General features: G+C 36.2%; 1 protein-coding gene across 1 annotated transcript in view; it reads left to right on the top strand.

The window, feature by feature from the left end:
* Positions 1 to 20,570, top strand: part of cps1 (carbamoyl-phosphate synthase 1, mitochondrial) — a 48,330-nt gene extending 27,760 nt beyond the window's left edge. Inside the window, exons 28-38 of the mRNA XM_051906829.1 lie at positions 1,496 to 1,571; positions 5,503 to 5,580; positions 7,950 to 8,057; positions 9,329 to 9,418; positions 9,711 to 9,881; positions 14,871 to 14,945; positions 15,549 to 15,647; positions 17,346 to 17,405; positions 17,570 to 17,682; positions 19,099 to 19,228; positions 19,303 to 20,570. Of these exons, the coding sequence (XP_051762789.1) occupies positions 1,496 to 1,571; positions 5,503 to 5,580; positions 7,950 to 8,057; positions 9,329 to 9,418; positions 9,711 to 9,881; positions 14,871 to 14,945; positions 15,549 to 15,647; positions 17,346 to 17,405; positions 17,570 to 17,682; positions 19,099 to 19,228; positions 19,303 to 19,431 (1,129 nt within the window). The 3' untranslated portion in view covers positions 19,432 to 20,570. The remainder of the gene's footprint in view (positions 1 to 1,495; positions 1,572 to 5,502; positions 5,581 to 7,949; positions 8,058 to 9,328; positions 9,419 to 9,710; positions 9,882 to 14,870; positions 14,946 to 15,548; positions 15,648 to 17,345; positions 17,406 to 17,569; positions 17,683 to 19,098; positions 19,229 to 19,302) is intronic.
* Positions 20,571 to 22,283: the final 1,713 nt, after the last annotated feature.

Genomic DNA, 22,283 nt, shown 5'->3' with positions numbered 1-22,283 from the left:
TATATCCGAGCTTTCTAATGGCAGTGAACAGGGGTCATGAGTATGAGCTAAAGAAAGTGCTTCCATCCACATCCATCCATCATAAACGTGTACTCCACACTCCGGGGGGTTAATAAAGGCCTTCTGAAGTGAAGCGATGCATAAACCTTCCAGTTAAAACATTTAAAAGTGTAAAACTCTTGCAGTTCAAAAAGCTACGCCCCACGCCTTCCTTATTCAATTTACGGAAAAACGATGCAACGCCAGTTTACACTTTCTTCGTAAATTGAATATGGAAGGCGGTCTGGAGGAAGCTAGATATTTTACTTCATAACTTGTTAAATATAGATCATTTTCTTACACAATTACGCATTGCTTTGCTTCAGAAGGTCTTTATTAACCCCCCGGAGCCGTGTGGAATATGTTTATGATGGATGGATGTGGATGGAGACACTTTCTTCAGCTCATACTCGTTTGGTAACGCTTACTGCCATTATAAAGCTCGGATGCATCAGGATATTTATTAATATTTCTCCAATTGTGTTCATCAGAAAGAAGAAAGTAATATACACCTAGGATGGCTTGAGGGTGAGTAAAGCTTGGGCTAATTTTCATTTGAAAGTGAACTAATCATTTAAGCGTTAATAAATTACAATGTGGCATCTTAATCTAAATTCATAAATTCTGTCTGTTGGGACATAAGAAAGATATACAGTGTTAATTGTTTTACAGTTTAATTGAACTTTACAAGCCTTATGGTTATGACTGACAAAAGTTTGGGTTCAGTAAGATTTTTTTTTTATGTTTTTGAAAGAAGTCTCTTATGATCACCCAGGCTACATTTATTTGATAAAACATACAACAATACTGTGAAATATTATTACATTATTAATAAATTATTACAATTGTTTTCTATTTTAATAAATTTTAAAATAAGCAAAGCTGAATTTTTAGCAGTGATTACTTCAGTCTTCCAATATGCTGATTTGGTGCTCAAACATTTATTTTCATGATGCTTTGAATAGAAAGTTCAAAAGAACAGCACTTTGTAACAGTGCAAGTTTTCACTGTCACATTTAATCAATTTAATTCATTCTTCCTCTTTATATATATATATATATATATATATATATATATATATATATATATATAAAACATAGACAGATAGACAAGGTGGTCCAGATATATGGATAATCATCTGTTTGGATTGCTGTCACCGTTAGACGTCTGCCGACACCACAAATGTTAGCTGCAGGGCTGATGCCATTAAAATCACCAAAAACTGTCTCTTTTTTTCCAATATGAAATGCATTCAGTGCTGATCGCCCCAAGGAGCAGCTGACCCAAATATATTTCTCTAGTTTGGCTTTTTTCTTTCTTCTTTTACACAACTCTACATATCTTCCTGTTAGGTTTGACTCTACAACCATCGAATTATGTTTTTGTCTCATATTATTTCCTGATGGACTCATTTAAGTGTCAGAGTGATGAATGATACGAATCTTTCTCTTTTCAGTGGCTCAGCCATGAATGTGGTGTACGGTGAAGATGAGATGAAACGTTTCCTTGAGGAAGCCACACAGGTGTCACAGGTGAGGACTGCACATTTAACCATTTGGCCCAGTTGCAGCACAGATAACTTCATGTGAAGCTTGTTGGTTTTGCCACATGAATCATGCAATGGCTCAGTCAATAAATAATGTAATATGCACCCTTTATACCCATTATCACAAATGAATGATGCTCTTGGAATTATATTTCATCCTATCTGAACATACCCTTTAGAAAAAGATGCCCAAAAGAGCTTTTTTTTTTTTTTTTTAAAGGGGACCTATTATGCAATATTCACTTTTGCATGGTGTTTGGACATAAATGTGTGTTGGCAGTGTGTGTACACAACCACCCTATAATGATAAAAATCCAACCACTCCTTTTTTTTTTTTAATCCCCATAAATCATAAGCAGTTTCTCAGAACAAGCTGTTTCCAGATCCCTGGCAGTGTGATGTCACATTAGCTACAGGCCCCGCCCACGAATGTTGACAGACACTGCCGTTTTAACATTGAACCGTCCTGAGCGAGTTCACAGCCAGTTGTACACAGTCCGCCATTGCTGCACCGACGAGAATGTCTCCCAAGCGTTTTAGGTGTTCTTTAGCTGGATGGATTAATCCACATAGCTCTCTCCATTTGCTCCCTAAATCTGAGCCACTGAAGACGAGGTGGATTAATTTTGTTTTCGAAGAAAATGCTCCCTCAACTCTACCGAAATACGTTTATATCTGCGTGAATCATTTCACACCGGACTGCTTTGTGAACGAATGTCAATACAAAGGGACAATACAAAACAGAGGTTGTGCTAAAAATTTGTTACTCAAGGATGGATCAGTAAACTATTCATGATCCATCTTACAGTCTCCAGAGTGATACTGGATACGGCAGTAATGAAGGTGAGAGCACTTTATTACAGTTCATCGGAGTTGATTTACGGATATAAAGTTTACCAGTTTATTAAGCTCCACCCGAAAAGGCATAAGGTCTTTATATATTTGTTTATTGTTAGTTTTAACAAGTGTTTCTGTGTAATTCGCTGTGTATGTTGATGATAATGCAAAGGAGAGAGAGTTTATGGATAATATTTTAATGCACACTTGCACTGTTTTATGAAGCTCTTACAGTGATTTTCTAGAGTGAAAACGGACGCTTCATATTTTGTGTGAAGTATAATAAACGTTATAAAACTCATCGGTAAACAGGCTTGTATAATATAGTGGATAAAAACAAGAAGACAATATAAGTTATAACCTGTAATTGAACTAAACTATACCTGTTCTATCTCCATGCAGCATATATTTGCAGTTTCTGACATTATAGTGCGTCCTGACGGAATCCTGACCCCGGAGAATCAGCTCTTGAAGCTCCGCCCTCTTAGGCTGAGCGCAGCAGCTCATTTGCATTTAAAGGGCACACACTGAAACGGTGCGTTTTTGCTCAACCCCAAAAAGTGGCAATTTTAACATGCCTTGAAAAACTATCTGTGGGGTATTTTGAGCTAAAACTTCACATACACACTCTGGGGACATCAGAGACTTATTTTAACTTATTTTATGGGGCATAATAGGTCCCCTTTAAAGGCAGACCAAGCACATTTCCATCAGCTCCAGTTTTCCTGTACTTCAGGGCCAGTATTGATTTTCATCTCCTGTTCCTGCTGCCCCTTTCAGTTTTTCACTTAAGAGTGCAATAGTTGTCCTGAGTCCAGCAAAACTGCTTTCCCATCACTGTCAACATCATTGAGCCATTCCTGAGTGCATAAGCAAGGATATATAGGCCCGGTTTCACAGACAGGGCTTAGCCTATGCCAGGATTAGACCTTAGTTCAATTTGGATATTTAAGTAGCTTTTATGAAAGTACACCAGAAAAAAACATTACTGGTGTGTATCTTGAGACAAAACAATGGCACTGACTTATTTTAAGATATGTCAGTGCAATTTGCTTTCAGTTAAAACGGCTCCAACATGCAGTTTAGTCTAGGACTAGCTTAAGCCTTGTCTGTGAAACTGGGGGTAAGTATTTTTTTTCACCATATCTTTTTTTATTAATACCATCACTAACAAAAGATGAAAATGATTGTTTTTATATTGTTATGAGCTAGTTATTGAGACTTGTAGCTAGAGGATATAGAGAATCATTGAAGAACTGCAATTCTTTGCAATACTTACATAAAATCAATGTTTTCTTAGATCTAGATGGACCTCTGCCAAAGACCAACAACAATTAACTTTGTCTGAACTGTGAAGCATAGCAGGTTGCACATCACCCCATATCTTAGACTTAAAGGCCACATCAATGGATGAATAAATTGTATCAATGCCCTCAGCAAAATCTAGCAATGTTATAATCCATTTTGCCAAAAGAGAAAGGCTTTTAGTTTGTAAAAATTTCTATATTAGCTAAAAGTTAAATTAGTCAACTTTTCTTGCTTTCTTTGCTTGCTTTCTTTGTCACTGGCATATAGAGGGCATCTAAGCTAACAGACGTGACTAAAAGCCACAGAATTCAATGATTTCATGAGATATTTAACATCACAGTCATATAACGGAGCAGATCAATGAGATTTATAGAGTTGTGAACCCTTTTATGACTGGTAAAATTATATGGCTGGATTTAGAAGGAATGAATAATGTTCTCAAGCACTCAATTAGCCTTAGTGTGTCTTTCATCAAGTAATGATATATTTGCTTAGCATATGTGCTATATATTCTCTCTCTCTCTCTCTCTCTCTCTCTCTCTCTCTCTCTTTCTCTAGTGTGTGTGTGTGTGTGTGTGTGTGTGCTTGTTTTTGTTTTTTATGAGGACACAAATTTGTATAATGACATGGGTATTACACTGGTATTATGATGTAAACATGAAATATGAGGACATTTCATGAGGACATTTCATCAACATTTAAAATAGCTTTAAAAACATACTCAACAACATTTTATAAAAAATGTAAAAATACAGAATGTTTTCTGTGATGGGTAGGTTTAGGAGTAGGGGTAGTGTAGGGGGATAAAATGTACAGTTTGTACAGTATAAAAAGCCATTACGCCTATGGAATGTCCTCACTAAGATAGAAAAACAAACCTGTGTGTGTGTGTGTGTGTGTGTATATATATGATGTCTGGAGGGGATATTTATTTTTAATGACCCTACAAGTTTCATGAAACCATCAAAATATGAGAAAATATTTTATATTTTGTATATTTTTATTTTATTTTTTGATATTTTAAATATTAGGAAAGCTACAGTCTTTATTTTACTATGCAAAAAAAAAAAAGAAAAGAAAAGAAAAGAAAAACATCACAGGAAAAAGCATACACTGACTACAACAAAATCAGTTACCTTGGTTCTCTCTTGTTTTTACATGTGTTCATAATTTCTTAGTTTGACCATCTGGCCAAAAATTATGTCCGCACAATTTGGCAGGTTTCGCTACCTACACGGCAAAGGGTCGCCCTGTTACTTACTTTATATGAATACAACCAGCACACAGGTCAACTTAAAGATGAAAGCCTAAAATATTCAATACACATCTGTACATCAGCCACATTCAATGAAAATCTACCAGCCTAAAAGCTTGTTTCACTTTCCCACACAAATTATTATTTTCAAAGTGCCGGTCAGGTTGTCTTGGAAAGTCACTCATATAACTAATGGATATAACAAAATTGAAATATAGACAGGTCTTTCAGGCAGGTGCTGGGTGGAAGGGTTAAGTTCTGCACTACATGATGCTTATATTCACGCAAGTAACAGGATGACCCTGTGCTGCATGAGACTCAGGTCGACGTGGCTGTAAGAGACGGTTAGCAATTCTGGGAAGCACTTCACAAACACTCTGTCCTTGTTAATGTACAGCTATAGCCTTGAAAGACTTTTTGAATCAGCTTTTCAATACAGTGTTTTTGATGTCCTTTGCAGTATTCTTAAGAGATGTTTTTAGCAATGTTGTTATTTGCTGCATTTTCTTGGAAACAGGATCATCCTGTGGTCATCACCAAATTTGTCCGTGGTGCCAGAGAAGTGGAGGTGGATGCAGTGGCCAGAATGGGCAAGGTGAGCGATTCTAGAATCATGCTGGTGTTTTAATTCTCCAACAGAAAATGGGTAAAATGAGTAAAATAAATTTATCAGGTATTAAATAGAAATCTGTCTAGAATTGAAAGCAGAATATGGAACACTTGGTTTTGATTGAAAATGTCTCGCCGAAACAAAGATCTACGTTGCAGTGGTTTGATTGTTCAGAGGATGCAATTTGTTGTGTAAGACTTTTTAGAATGTTTTTTAGAACACTGTTATCCCACACACCCACACATAACAAAAACAAGACAACTAAAAGAACTTAAAAACTAAAAGCTGGCTCTGGCAGCTTCTCTATGGAAAAAATGCTTGTATCTTCTTCCTTAATCATGGCTTTATTTATCACCTAATTTTTGTGGTGAGTAAAATTAGGATTGTCACATGATGTGTATTTTGCATTAAAGTGAGTATAATCTTAATTGTAGGTGGTTTTGGTTTAAATAGGTGTCAAAATGTGTTGACACAGTAATTGTTTAAGTCTTCTGATTGGCTGAACAAAGACTCTGACTGCTCACGCTCAAACTGAAGTTGTCCCGAGCCTGTGTGTGCTCAGTTATCACATCCAAATCACAAACCAAAAATAAAAAAATTACTACATAAAACATATGTGATTTGTAAAAAGTCTTACCTAATGAAATTTGTGTTTGCTAACTGGAACTCCATTTTAGTCCTGGTGTCGTGAGAAATCAAGTCTCGTTTAAGACCCAGGTAGTAGCTGTTTTTAATGCCTGATCAAAAGTTATCATGATATCTTATTGCATGGCTAATCTGATGTTGTAGCCTATAGCAGGCTAAATTGCTTTACAAAAAAACAAAAACAAAAAAAAAACATTTAATAATGGTTCAAAATAAAAGCATTACAAGATTTTTTTTATATAATAATAATAATAAACAAACTAATAATTTAATAACATTACATTATTTTATTAACTAAAATAAATACATGAAATATTTAGACAGTTGTGAATATATCTAGGGTAAGTGCAAGTGCAAAGTGTATAAGCTAAGATAGCAGGTTAATCGGGTAGCTCTATGCTATGCTAGTACATAAAAAGTAAGAACGAGAAATGTTTGATTTCATAACCTATATATTTGGTTATACTAGTATATAATTTTAAAGACATTACTGGCATTATTATGCAGTTCAAACTACATCATAACTTCATATCATAACTTGGTTTTGTAGGAATTGTAATAAGGTACTAAAAAGAGTACCCACTTGCTTTGAGACCAAAAGGCCTATTCACACTCCACCGACAGACGTTGATCAATGCAGACAGTCACCAGATTATGGTACATCACTTCTCAGACATTCCAAGACCCAACAAATGCAGATTTAACATGTTCAATCTGCGAAAACAAACACTGACCAATACCAATAGACGGCGACAGGAGTAACACATTGATCCGACAAAGTGTCTGTTGCCCTCTGTCGTGCAGTGTGAATTGGCCTTAATGGAGACCCGATGTCATGTGAGGACCGTAACTTAGACTTGATATCACTTCCTCAGACATCAGTTCAATGTACAGGCCGTTGCATGTCTCTCTTTTTTTCCCAAAACAATATACGAATTATAAATATATGACACTTGAGAGCTAGTACCATTGACAAAAGTAATGAAGACACTTACAAAATTAATCAAATTACAAGATTTACAAAAAGAAATAAAGTCTGAGTCTTAGAGCAACCAAAGACACAAGATGATCCATTATATATTGTTACATATATATAGCGCTTTTCTCTGCACTGAAAGCATTTTACTTATGGAAGTGAAATCTCCTCAACCACCACCAATGTGCAGTATCCACCTGGATGATGTGACGGCAGCCATATTGCGCCAGAACGCCCACCGCACACCAGCTTATTGGTGGAGAGGAGACAGAGTGATGAAGCCAATCAGTGTATGGGGATGATTAGGAGGCCATGATGGACAGAGGCCAATGGGCAAATTTGGCCAGGATGTCGGGATAACACCCCTACTCTTTTCGAAGGACATCCTGGGATTTTTAACGACCACAGAGAGTCAGGACCTCGGTTTAACATCTCATCCGAAGGACAGTGCTTTTTTTGACAGTATAGTGTCCCCATCACTATACTGGGGTGTTAGGACCCACACAGACCACAGGGTGAGCACCCCCTGCTGGCCTCACTAACACCTCTTCTAGCAGCAACCTAGTTTTCCCAGGAGGTCTCCCATTCAGGTACTAACCAGGCTCAGCCCTGCTTAGCTTCAGTGGGCAACTAGTCTTGGGCTACAGGGTGATATGGCTGCTGGCGAACATGCTATATGGAGTTGAAATAAATTATAGCTAATTAACTGTTTTAAGTTTGGCTGTCTTTACAGGTGCTGGCTCATGCTATCACAGAGCATGTGGAGGACGCAGGAGTGCACTCAGGAGACGCCACACTTATATTGCCCACCCAGACCATCAGCCAGGGAGCTCTGGAGAAGGTCCCAGCCTCATTTTCATTCAACGAACTTGCTGTGTCCTTTCTAGTGAAGCCGGTTTGCACTTTGTTCAGACAGATGTTTTTTTTGCCTTTCCAACACATTTTTCACAACCCTCATCCAAACCATCTTCATAGTGTAGAACATTTTTAGTTATTTTTATCAGATTTTTCTTCTAGTCTGATTTTTATTTTCACCATTCATTGTAGTATGTGTTTTTACATCAGGGGCCGTATTCATAAAACGTCTTAAGGCTAAAAGTAGCTCCTAACTTGGGTGTGTCAGTCCTAAATTTAGTACTCCTAAATTTTTGCTCTAAGACTATTTCACAAAGCATTTTAGCACTAAAACCAAATCACAAACAATCCTAAAATGGTTGTTGCCAGCAATCCGCCTCAGCAGTCTACCCGAAGACACTGTACACCATTGAGGCAATAGGAGATAGAGCCTTGGGTGCTGAGCCTTTTCTTCATATATACAATAAATATTTTGATTTATAGATTTCAATCTGCGATGATATAACATAAAGGATTATTTATGTACAGGCAAAATGTATTGAATGATGGACCTTCGTGGACCTTTCCCGATCCCATCCCCCCCACCTCCTCTCTCCCACATCGTGTCCTGTCCTATCATAATAAAAAGGCAAAAACACCAAAAATAAATCTTTGAAAATAAATAATTTGGATACTGTCTTCATGAAAAACATAATGCTGAAACCACCACTGCTAAAATTTGTATTGTTACTATGACAATCAATGTGTGCTGGCAAAAACCACTGCAGTCTGAACAGGAAAATTCAAACCTGGCTACATATAACTTGCCATTGCTCTAAAAACATGCTGGTGTCATTTTTCATCTAAAGTTTCTTTCCCTCCTTTGGTGTGGTCTTTATTGTGTTTTTCATGAGACACAGATGTGACTTTTCATTCTCCTTCAAGCTGAATCAATGCCGACTGTCAAAAATAGTTAGTGTGTTTGTGAAATCCACAACTTAAAACACATCTGACAAAGCGTGTTTATTCCCAGCAAAGTTACAGTCTCTCAGAGGACCAGCAGTCAGTCAAAGTCTTCTCTTTTCAGCTGCCTCGGTTTATCAGAGTTGATATTAAACTTTCTGTGCTTCCTAAAATGTTTGTATATTTGATTGGTGTATATTTGACAGGACATGCATAACTCAGACTGTGACTGATGTTTTCCGCCTGTGCATATGCAAAGAGTTATTACTCATAGTTTTTATTTATATATTTTAATATATATATTCCTTATTTTAGGTGAAGACTGCTACACAGAAAATTGCAAAGGCGTTTGAGATATCAGGGCCATTTAACACTCAATTTTTGGTGAAAGGCAATGATGTAATGGTAAGTTATTGGTTCTCAGTTCTTCATGAAAATGTTTCTGACTTCAAAATATAGAAATTTAAACATTAATTTTTCATGGCTAGTGGACGAAAACATTTAGAAACATATTTTTGATCCAGAATGAACTATTTGCCAGTTTTTTTTTTTTATTTACTCTGTAAATTATGCTTTTCATTGAAAATCATTAGGTCATAGTAAGGAAAAAATAAATCATGCTAAGCTTTTGAGTTTGCGCTCAGCTTTATATTTGTAATTTGTAAAATATGCTCAGGACCATGTGTTTCTGTCTCAGGTGATAGAGTGTAACCTGCGCGCCTCTCGATCCTTCCCTTTCGTCTCTAAAACTATTGGTGTGGACTTCATTGATGTGGCCACCAGGGTCATGGTGGGTGAGCCAGTGGACGAGTCTCATCTGCCGTCCCTAGAAAACCCAATCATTCCAGTCGACTATGTTGGCATTAAGGTATGTAAGCGAAGTAAGCGGTGATCTAGCAGTTTTTGCACATGCTTCAGACACATTGAGCTTTTGTGTTCATGTGGAAGAAGCAGGTTCAGTTGTAGTTCTTGTCATGTCATCATCACATTTGTCTCTTTCCCCCAAAGATGTGTAATTTTACCAAATCACTGTATTGAAAAAATTTAATTTTTTCCTGTGATGGCAAAGCTGAATTTTCAGCAGTGTTTTCAGTGTCACGTGACCCTTCAGTACAAACTACTACCATAGATAATTTGTACTGCTGTTTAGATATTTTATTTGTCTTCTCATGTTCCTACTTACTGAGCAAGCCAGTTAAGAATGAGTTTTAAAAGTGATTGATTGTACAATTAAATTACTAGAGTGTTAGTGACGGTTTGTATCACAGGTTCAGGAGTCCGCCTTAATGGTGTCTCTATTCTCCTAAAGTCATTTCCTGTGAAATGATCAAGGAGTTTCAGTGCAGTAGCCGCAAAGAGGAGCCAATCACAAGGGAATAATCCCCGTCTCCTGCCAATCTCAAAGTTTTAAATACCTCATTTAGTGCTGAGAGGAATTTTAAACAGCTAACTGGATGTTTCCATTAGGGAGAGACGTATAGGGGATTTACACTCTCTCGCAAGATGAAAGATTAATTCTCTCTCTCTTTTTCAAATGCATCTCTCATGATCTTTTTCTTCAGTTTCCCATAGAAAAGAAATGTCTTGGCGGAGATTTTACTTATAACTTAGTTGTTTCCCCTAGACAGCTATATATATAATGCTACCATTCAAACGTTTTAGCCAGTATTTTTTTTTATGAAAGAAAGCAATACTTCAGCAAGGATGCATTAAAATCAGAGTAAAGACGTGTATAACGTTACAAACGATTTCTGTTTCAAATAAATTAAGTTTTTTTTCTATTCATCAAGGAATCTGGAAAAAGATTATCATGGTTTCCACGTTATTAAGCACCACAACTGTTATCAACATTAATATTAAGATATGTTTCTTTAGCACAAAATCAGCAATGATTTCTGAAGGATCATGTGACACTGAAGACTGGAGTAATGATGCTGAAAATTCAGCTTTTCTATCACAGGAATAAATTACATTTTAAAAAATATTTTTAAAACAGTTATTTTAAATTGTGCTAATATTTCATAATATCATGTTTTACTGTGTTTTTGATCAACTAAATGCAGGCTTGGTGAGCGTAAGAGACTTCCTTAAAAAACATTTAAAAATCATGCCAACTTCAAACTTTTCAACAGTAGTTTATGCATATTTATTATAATATTTTCTCTCTCTTTCTTGTTTGACATTATTGAGAATTAACAGATTTGTGGCACCTGAGAAAATAAATGTGTGGTAAAGATAAAAGGATCTTAAAGGATTAGTTCCCTTTCAAATGAAAATTAGCCCAAGCTTTACTCACCCTCAAGCAATCATAGGTGTATATGGCTTTCTTTTTTTCTGATGAAAACAGTCTGAGAAATATTAATAAATATCCTGACGCATCCGAGCTTTCTAATGGCAGTAAGCATTACCAAACGAGTATGAGTATAAGAAAGTGTCTCCATCCACATCCATCCATCATAAACATACTCCACACGGGGATCAATAAAGGCCTTCTGACGCGAAGCGATGCATTTGTGTAAATTTTTTTTTCCATATTTAACAAGTTATGAAGTAAAATATCTAGCTTCCGCCAGACCGCCTTCCGTATTCAACTTACGAAGAAAGTGTAAAACTCTTGCAGTTCAAAAAGCTTATGCTATGACGCAACGCCAGTTTACACTTTCTTCGTAACTTGAATATGGAAGACAGTCTGGCGAAAGCTAGATATTTTACTTCATAACTTGTTATGGATATTTTTTTTTTACACAACGCATTGATTCGCTTCAGAAGGCCGTTATTAACCCCCCGGAGCCGTGTGGAATATGTTTATGATGAATGGATGTGGATGGAGACACTTTCTTCAGCTCATACTCGTTTGGTAATGCTTACTGCCATTAGAAAGCTCGGATTGCGTCAGGATATTTATTAATATTTCTCTGATTGTGTTCATCAGAAAGAAGAAAGTCATATACACCTAGGATGGCTTGAGGGTAAGTAAAGCTTGGGCTAATTTTCATTTGAAAGTGAACTAATCCTTTAAATTAATTGAATTAGTTAAATTCTGTGTGAGCAGTCGGGTACAGGATGACACAAATAATATGAATTAATATGACAGAGTGCACATTGGTACATTGTCATTTTTCATGTTTGCTTGCTTTTGTGAAGCTGGGTAGCGTCTCAGAAATCGCGCACTCTCTGCCTAGCAAGTCCCCAATGTGAAGTCTTTACCACTTTCCCCAGCTTCACAGATAGCTGTTGGAGAAAGGTCGGCATGTACTGTAAGAGATTTTCAAAGTTCATGGACACACTTCATCTTTGTGTTTTCTGAAAGTGCTCATTATTCTTGTTTGAGAATTTCTACTCTTCACATTAACAAGAGTTTTTTGAGAAATACGTCCACCAAGATGATTCTGATACTGTATCACTCAAAAGATCCAATACAAATTTGCTCACTGACTTTTCTTCAGCGTTCTGCCGGCATTATGTGATACAATTGTCAGTGTACAATATTTGTAATTTTCGTCTTGTAATGTATGCAGTGACCCGATGGGACCAGGAAGGCCTGGTTTCCATGCCAACCACTGGCCTTTAAAGGAAGCTCTATAAATTGGTAATAGGAAAGACCACTCTTTGCTACTTCACCTAAGATGTTCTGAGATTCTCCTCACAGGGTAGAGTGAATCCTCAGGGGGTTCAGTTGTAAATAATATATCTGCTATCACGATGAACTGTCTCTGGAACGGTGCCCGGTTTGGAGTAGTGGTAGTAGTAGTAGTAGTAGTAGAACTAGTAGTGTCCTTCACCTCTACAGTTCAGCCTGGCGGAGGTTCCACTGGGATTCCTGCCACATTAAAAGCCAACAATGCATCAGTAACAGAATGAATCAAAGCTGCTTGTTTATTCCCGCCGGTGCAGCTTCCTCTCGCATTTACATGCGTAAGTGAGGCTGGCTTATCCAGGGCTGATTAGATGGCTTCAAGGATGAGTTCCCCCTGGTGGCACGCTGCAGTGCAGGCCGAGGTGGCGTGTTAATCTGTGTCCCGTTTCCCCTGTGCAGGTAATGGGAGCTGTCTGCCTTTAATTGGAGAGATAAGGATGTCACTTCTCACAGGCAATCAGCTCGCCCCGTCACTTGAAAACTGCTTGAATAGAAGTCAAACCCGCTCCCCTGTTGGTCTAGTCCAAAACATTCAGATTTAGCAGTCTCATCATGTTCTCTTCACTTCCAGTTATTTTTAGCTGTACAATTAATAATTGCAAACTATTTTTTATCACATTATTTTAATGTATTGTCTTAATTACAAACAAACAGTTTTACTGTGTACTGCCTTTGTTATTTTTCTAGTTGTTTATCTATAGCGGCTAATGAATCGGAAGTCTCGCACATTCACAGAAATTAGCTTGCATCCGCATTGCAAAATAACATGGATAAGCGGACTCTCAGTAGCACCCAAAATTGAAACTTACCCAGCATCCTTATTTTCCTTTTAGATGTGTTCTGCTTAAGTTGACCTTTCTGTTGAAGTCTTTTCATTGTGTCCTTGTTATGTCTCTTCTTCAAATGTTTTTTGAATGTCGCCTATGTGGGTGATTCAGGTCTGCTTATGTTTTGGCCTGTGGGTGGCAGTGGTGTAGCAGGTTTCCTGTTTTCTTATACACTCTCAATCAAGAAGTTTTCTTATAATCTCATTTGATTGGTGAGAATCACCCTAACATGTCAAATGCTCTTGAAACCATTAACCCTATATTAAAAATGGACACATTAGACTTTCATTAGGCTTGTATACATTTTCTCGCTTTCTTTTTCCCAGGATTCGTGATAAACACTGAGCAATAATGCTTCACAGATACGTGTCAGGAAGTAAACAGCATTTGTATCAGATAGCTTTTCTAAATAAATGGTACGTCTCCTAAATTGCAATTGTTTTTCTTGCAGGTCTATATATGCTGATCATTCTAGATGCTTAAATGTAATAGAGAAATATATTATATAATCAGACAATTTTATTGCCAACAGTTTTTAATGTTTTTAGTGAATTTTGAGTAACAATTGTGTAAAATAAGGGTTAAGTTTTTTTTAAAGCTTTTTATGTACAATTTATTTGCCAAAATAATTATTTATATATATATAATTCTATATAATTATCTCTCTCTCTCATATATAATGCATTAAATAGATCAAAAGTTACAGTAAAGACATTTATAATGTTACGAAAGACTTTCTGTTCACAAAATATGTGCAGCACAACTGTTTTCAGTATTGATAATAATACGAAATGTTTCTTGAGCAGCACATGATCAGCATATTAGAATGATTTCCTGAAGGATCATGTGACACTGAAGACTGAAGTAAATTCAGCTTTGCATCACAGGAATAAATTACATTTTAAAACATATTCAAATAGAAAATACTTATTTTAAATTGTAATCTTTCAGTATATTACAGTTTTTACTGTATTTTTGATTGAATAAATGCAGCCTTGGTGTGCATTAAAGATCTTTCAAAAACATTTTGAAACTTTTGAACGGTACTGTTGTCACACAGTCTGTCTGTGTCGTCTTAGTTTCACTTTCATGGATTTTAGTTAGTATTCATTGGTTTCTGTTTTCCTTTGTTCAGTTCCAGCTACTCGTTTGTCATCATGGTAACTAATATGATTTGTCATTCTTTTCATATATCTGTATATATGTTCCTGTGTTTTCAGTGGTCATTGTCTGGTCTCGTTAATGCATTGTGGAGTTTATCCTGTGTTATATTATCTGTGAGTTATATTGAAGTAATATTGATGCTTCAACAGTACTATTGATGCATTAGCCAAAAAAAAAAAAAAAAAATTGAAAGACTACTTGAGTTGAATATTTTTATACTTTTTGCTAGGCTCCAATGTTTTCCTGGCCTCGGTTGAGAGAAGCTGACCCTGTCCTGCGTTGTGAGATGGCCTCCACTGGAGAGGTATGGAGCTGCTTTAGACACATTGATTACTGTTACATCTGTCAGAGAATCTGAAGAGGCTCCAGCTCATGTTTTCATCACAGTTATCTGGGAAACAGCCCCTCCATCAGGGATAAACATTTACATATTGTCCACTTGTAGTCCTATTAGTTCGGAGGTGCTCGTGGACACCTACATCTAGTTTTTCTGTCCTGCCTTCAAATTCAGCTCTACCTGCTCTCCCTGGCAACGGGAAAACCATAGAAACCAGCCTGGAGGACAATGAAGCAGGAGGAACGTTTTTATCGTGCAGCACTGATTTTCAGCTTTAGAACAGGAAGTATAATATCTCCACCCCAGATTTTATGATGGCCCCATTCTGTCCGGGTTTTTTCTTTTTCATAATTTTAATATCACACCAGTCTACCTTTATTCAGCAACATCTTTAATATGTTTGATTTATCTCACTTTGGCTTTGAATATTGTACTGATGGAGATAAATGAATAATTTATCCAGGAGTTTCTGTATGCTGCAATGAAAATTTACAGATTTGCTCATGATCTTAAAGATCAAGATATTTCTTTCTTGCTCTTGTTTTTCAGCGTTCTCTTTTGTCTCTGCAGGTGGCTTGCTTTGGACCAAACATCTATTCTGCCTTCCTGAAGGCCATGCTCTCTACAGGATTCAAGCTTCCTCAGAAGGGGATTCTCATTGGGATACAAGTAAAGGAGAAACTTTTTTTTCTTTCCTTAAGGGATGAATTTCAAAAGACTGTCTGAATTACATCCTCTCAGATTTACACAATAGTACATAAACATTTCTGGCTTGTTTTGATCAGAGCAGGTTGTTATTTACTCATAAATTGATAAAAGCCATAATATGAAGTTTTCAAGTAGGAAAACAATTCCTGGAAATATTTAGAGAGCATTTATGAGCTTAAAAGTTAGCATGGGAAAAATATAAAATTATGTTAGTTTTTTACCCTTGTGTCATTATGAAATATAAGCTTTTTTTTCTTCTGGCTGCTTCTATACAATGGAAGTGAATGGGGACTAGGTTTGTCAAGCTAAAAAAAATGACAAAAAAACACCATAAAAGTATCATAACCTCCTTAAATAATATTTAATCTTTAAACTTTGCTAGATTAAGACTTCCCTGCTTCTCCATAACACAATGGAAAAGGAGACATGATATTGTGCATTTGATGGGATTTCTTCAAGCCCTTAAATTTTGGATGGCAAAATGTGATTGAAATTTAAACTGCACAATTATTGTCTCAAATAATTATGATTAGATCAAATAACCATGATCAGATGATTAATCAGTCGTCATGACAGGCCTAAATAAACACAGTCAGCCTGAAAGTGTATTATGTGTATATTCACATAAGTCCTGCTTGGATCTGATCCAAACTTTTCCTCATCAATATCGCAGACATTGATTATCTATAAATGACTACTGAAATAAGAAAGCAGGTATAGAGTAGTTTGAATGTATTGCATGTAAATCTCCCTGAAGCTGCACATGAACGTTTAACAGTCTCGAATGGACGGATACGCGATCACATATATTCACTGCAATCACATATATTCACATGAAATGCATCCTGAATCACCCTGTTACAGTGTTTTATGTTCTTGCAGTACTCCTGTTTTAATTTCAGTGAGTTGCACTTGACTGAGAATCAGAGTGAAATGTCTTGCCAAATTCGGCTAGTGCGACACAACCTCGTTCTGCAGGCACAAGATGTATTAAACAGGCTTTATAAAGAAATTCCTAAATGCTTAAAACACAAAGCACTTAATAGATATGATCTGATCTGTATCCTCAAATGGTTTTCTATAGGCAAAATGTTATTGTGGTTCTTTTTCCATGGGTGTAACTGTGTGATGTTCACACATCATTATAAGCCTCGACTATGACACTGGAATTCAGAGGCTTTGTTTTATGTTTTTATGTAATATTATCATCGGCATGCCCTCTTTCATTTCCTCCTGTGCTCTCTCAGATGTTTACGATTCATGCCCACTCTCAGCATGGAAATCAAATATCTTGTCAGGGTCATTGACGATGCTCAGACAGCATTGTGTTCTAATGTCTCGGGTATGAATGAGAGCATGAAATTCCCATTCGAAACAAACCTCCGGATTCTGTAGACGCAACCTGCCTGATGGCCGTACCTGGGGACTGCAGATCTGACGTGCTTTTTAAAGCCTGATTACCAGCCCGTGGTTAAGTCTCCGTGAACACAGAGCTGTGCCATTGATCTGGAAGTGCTTAGAGGAAGACTTTTCTTCTAGAAATAGTCTTTTACTCTGTGTCCATCCACACAGACTGCCTGACCTTTTGGCTTTGATCTTTTTCTTCCTGCTTTTTTATTTTGTTTTATTTACGTTTTTTTTTTTTTTGGTCATCTCCAGCATTCTTTTAGGCCTAACTTCCTGTCCACTGCTCATCAGCTTCATGAGGAGGGCTTCAAGGTGAGAAATTTCCATCCACTTTCTTTGTTGAGTTCGATATACAGTTGGTTTTACTATCGTGAACCAATAAAACAGCCATTGACATGCTTTAGTAGTCTTTTTCTTAGCTAAATTATATCTCATGTGGATAAAGAACAAACCTGCTTCTATTGTTCTGTCTTTAGCTCTACGCCACAGAGGGTACGTCAGCTTGGCTTAATGCTAATGATGTTCCAACGATCCCCGTTGTTTGGCCGAGACATGAAACCAATAACACACCCTTACCAAGCATCAGCAGGTGTGTACTTTTGACTTGTACTTTAGTACTTAGCACTATAAATTGATTAAATATTGAAATAAAATATATTTTAAAAATGTATTAATAGTCCTATATAAATAAAATATTATTATTATTGATTGCGATTTAATGTCATATATTTTTTCACACTTAAATCTCCTTTAAGGACAGAAAATATTTGTTACTTTAATGGCTAATACATGTACTGTTCAAAAGTAAGTAGTCATTTATGCTCACTATGGCTGCATTTGTTTGATCAAAAATACAGTGAAAACAATATTTAAAATAAGTTTTTATTTTAAAATGTTATTTATTCATGTGCTGCAAAGCTGAATTTTCAGCATCATTACTCCAGTGTCACATGATCTTTCAGAAATCAATCTAATATCAAATTTTCTCAAGAAACATTTCTTATTATTATCAATGCTGAAACAATAGAACAATAGTAAAAAATCATTTATTTGTGGAAAGAGTGATCCATTTTTTTCAGGATTCTTTGATTAATAGAAAATTGTAAAGAACACTTAATTTGAAATAATTGTCAACATTATAATATAATATAATATAATTACTGTCCCCTTTAAACTTTAAAATGTGTCCTTGATAATATTAACTTCTCATATATATATATATATATATATATATAATATATATTATCATTAATTCAATTAGATTAGAAAACAGACAGTCATGATGCTGAAAAACATGATTAGGTTAGTAGCTTTACTACTTTGAGTTACAGTTATGGTATTGCATAAAAATGAAAATGATTGTTGGCTTTGTTTGGCGGAAGCACTTAGCTGTGACAGTAACCGATCTGCTGTTGTGAGACCCAAGAAGCCAAGCCTGTCAACAGAGGATCCAGTCACCTTTTAGGCCTTCAGGCATCTTTGTTTCACATGTTAGCATTCTGCTCTGGAGCACGGCTGTCGTAGCAAAACGCCCTCAGACACTGCATACTGAGATACTTCAAGTATGTCTGCCGTCTGCCCTCAAGGGTTGCAGTAAAAGGCCTCTACCATTTTGGTTTAGTAAGAGATGTTTACTAAAGTCAGATCACAGATTCAGCTAATCACATTTATAACTAATCAGAGGGAGCTTTTAATGCAGCTTCACATACATTATTTGAGACTTAGGTTCACAATTTAAGGCTTGGTGTCTGGTTTGAATATTTAATTAACATTTTTGATACTTGGATAAAGGCGTATACCCTAAATAATGAATAGCACTTGTGAAAAATGCTAAATTTATCATGCATACTTACAAGAGAATCTAGTTATATCAGTAACGTAATAAAAACTGGTTAATTTTACATTGAACCGGTTGCCTCATGGGGACCAAAAAATTACTAACTATACCTTTTGAAATTTGTAAAAGGTTTATAACGTGCCACTCTTTGTATTATGCTCTGAATAGACTTATCAGTGAAGGACACATTGACCTAGTGGTCAACTTACCGAATAACAACACCAAGTTTCTCAAGGACAACTTCCAGATCCGGAGAATGGCGGTGGATTACGGAGTACCTCTTATCACAAACTTCCAGGTCAGCCTTGTCTTTTAAATGTATCATGAATAATTTTGGTTCTAGTATTAAATACCTGTTTCCCTTTTCTACAGGTAGTAAAGCTGTTTGCAGAAGCCATTAGGTATTCCAGTGACTTGGACGCCACCAGCCTGTTCCACTACCGCCAACGTGAACCCAGACTGTCGGAGAGCTCTGCTGCATGGTTAACTTGTAACCTCTAAAACAGGAAACTCAAACTCAAAAGTTAGCTGAGGAGGTGTTATCCATCCACCGGGGGGCCAGTCGAACAGTTACAAGTATTTTAACAAACATAAATCTAAGTAGACAGGACTCAACATTAAGGCTTTTTTCTGTTGGCCCAGTCAGGACAGTAACTCAGGTTTCACTGGCCACATTTCTTTAGTAACTTTTTTTAAAAATTTCTATAATTTTATTTAATTTATTATAATTATACTACCGGTCTACTGGTTTTTAATGTTTGTGAAAGATTTATTTGATCAAAAATTCAGTGAAAACAGTAATGTGTTTTAGTATTATTGATTTTAAAATGTAATTTATTCCTGTGCTGGCAAAGCTGAATTATTTTCAGCTTCCAGTGTTCAGTATCACATGATCCTTCAGAAATCATTCTAATATGCTGATTTGACCTTAAACATTTATTATTATTATTATTATTAATGTTGAAAATATTTTTGTGGATTTTTTTGACACTGAAGACTGAAGTAATGCTGCCTGCTATAAATAAGTATATATTTAAATATATTTAATTTGATAACAAAAACAACTATAAATTCATACCAACACACTTTTGCAGGAAAACATTACTGATTGATCCTTATTGTTGAGCCCTGCTACAGTTATTGGCACAATTACAAGTTTTTATCAGTGTTTGTCCACTTCTCTTGAAACGGTCTCCTTCCTTTAAGGTAAAAACTAACAGATCAAGACAAGCTAGCTATCCTTAACCATAACCACACTGCTTATATCCAAAAATCTAGTGGGCTCAATGTGGCATGTGAGTGGGTTGAGACCGACTTGAATCTTTCTGGCTGTTCTTAACAGTCAGCACTGTCTGTTCAATGTACCAAAGAGCGAGAAACTGCTGCTCTCAGCACACAATAGCAGATATGCGTGTGATTACACAAAAAGAAAATCATTTCTATGAATGTGTCCATGTTTGTGTCTGTCTTACGAGAGTGAGAGTGGAGGAAACATCTAGACTTCATTCCTCAATAAATATTAACAAACATCACAGAAAGTTATTTTACGCTAGAGCAGATCTTCAAGAACAGGTCATCTATAATTAACATGTTTAGTGAGATGGAGTATCCAATAAAAGACCCAAAATATTCATGCACCATTTCATAGCCTTTTATTTTGTGCTTTAATTTGAAGTGTTTAATCTAAATCACAAACAGAAGATACTGGGTTCATATCGCCAAGATAAATGAATGGATTTGAAGGTAATACGTTTATAGCAGCTTATTAATCAATGGAATGTTATTTATTCATTTTCTCTAGCCTCAAACTAATGTCATTCATGAGTGAAACATTTAAAGCTTCTTGGGAGATCCTCATTCAGCTTTATTAGTCTGCCAGTAATAGAGATATCAAGCATTTGGCCATTACTCTGCGCACACGCATTATGTTTATCACTTAAACATTGCTTAAACTCGGTGCTAATTGGAAAAAGCTAATATTATGACCAAACAGCCCACTAGAGTGTTGCACATTATCTTGTGGTCCAGATATTGATGCCACAATTAAACCCAACACATCTGCGATTGTGTGGGAGCAAAGTACGATACATGTCACAGCTCATAACAAAGAGAGACTGCAGGAAGGGAGAAACCAAACAGAAATGTAGAGTTTGGGGAAAAACAGCAGTAGAGCGTGGGAAGTTTTTTTTTGACCAGAATAATATATATATATTTTTTAGATTATTAGCACACATCACACAGACAGACAGTTCACCTCAAAATGAAAATTGTGAAGATTCTTCAAAATTTCTCCTTTTGTGTTTCACACACACAAAAAGAAACAGTTTGTATCGACTTGATGGTGAGTAAAGATACATTTTTATTTGTTGGGTGAACTATTCATTCACTTAAATGCACATTCCTATAGTTCAAGAGTCTCAGTTTAAGCAGTTACAGATTAAATCTTTGAGTTCATTAGATCAGCGGGAATCACGGATCTGGCACACAGGCATTTGAAACACCAGCAGGCAGATGGCACCTTATGCCAGCCAGATGAGGGGGCACCCATGTGGCAGCAATAGAGTTCATATTTAAGCCATTTCATATTGGCTAATGGCCATTCATTTACAGCAGGGCATGTTAAGGCATTATGCTGAATATGCCCATTTTGACCCTGATGCTATTTTGCAGCTGTTGGATCAAACCAGCTCTGTGCTGTACATTTGCACAAATGGATGACAAATGGATGACAAATGGATGGAAAGCTGGAGTTATTTTATCGTGTTGTGGGATATATTGATGAAACAAACAGCCTAATGCAGGTTGTGTGCAGTCTAAACATGCAGGAGTGCGAACAGGTTTTATTTCTGTTTGTCCATTATCAGGCCCAGGTGGAATCTCCATTTTGTTGTTTTTGATTTGTTTTTTTTTTTCTGTACTGATTTTGAGGGGAAATTTGCAGAATTTTAGCGTGGGATGGATTTAAAAATGGTAAAATGTGTTAAATGAAGCAGAAAGTATTCGAATTAAATCAGTATAGGATCATGAGAATGATGGCTGTTCTAATTCTGCAAAATATCATTTTCATTATAAAACTGCTTCTAAGTGCTGAAATCCAGTCATTTGAAGCAGCTGTACACCAAATAAATCAATTAAATTTTATATGCATAAGTTGTTTGGCACCCTTAAACATCCTGATATTAGGCTTATTACTAATAATAATCAACTACACTTCCCGACCAAAAAAAAAAGTCGCTGTTTGGATTTTAAAGGGGTGGTTCATTGCGAATTCACTTTAACTTTAGTTAGTGTGTTATGTTGCTGCATGAGCATAAACAGTATCTGCAAAGTTACAGCGCTGAAAGTTAAATGCA

The sequence above is a fragment of the Ctenopharyngodon idella genome, chromosome 9, assembly GCF_019924925.1.
Source record: "Ctenopharyngodon idella isolate HZGC_01 chromosome 9, HZGC01, whole genome shotgun sequence".
Taxonomy (NCBI): domain Eukaryota; kingdom Metazoa; phylum Chordata; class Actinopteri; order Cypriniformes; family Xenocyprididae; genus Ctenopharyngodon; species Ctenopharyngodon idella.
The sequence above is the reverse complement of the archived record's forward strand: the minus strand, read 5'-3'. Positions and strand labels throughout refer to the sequence as shown.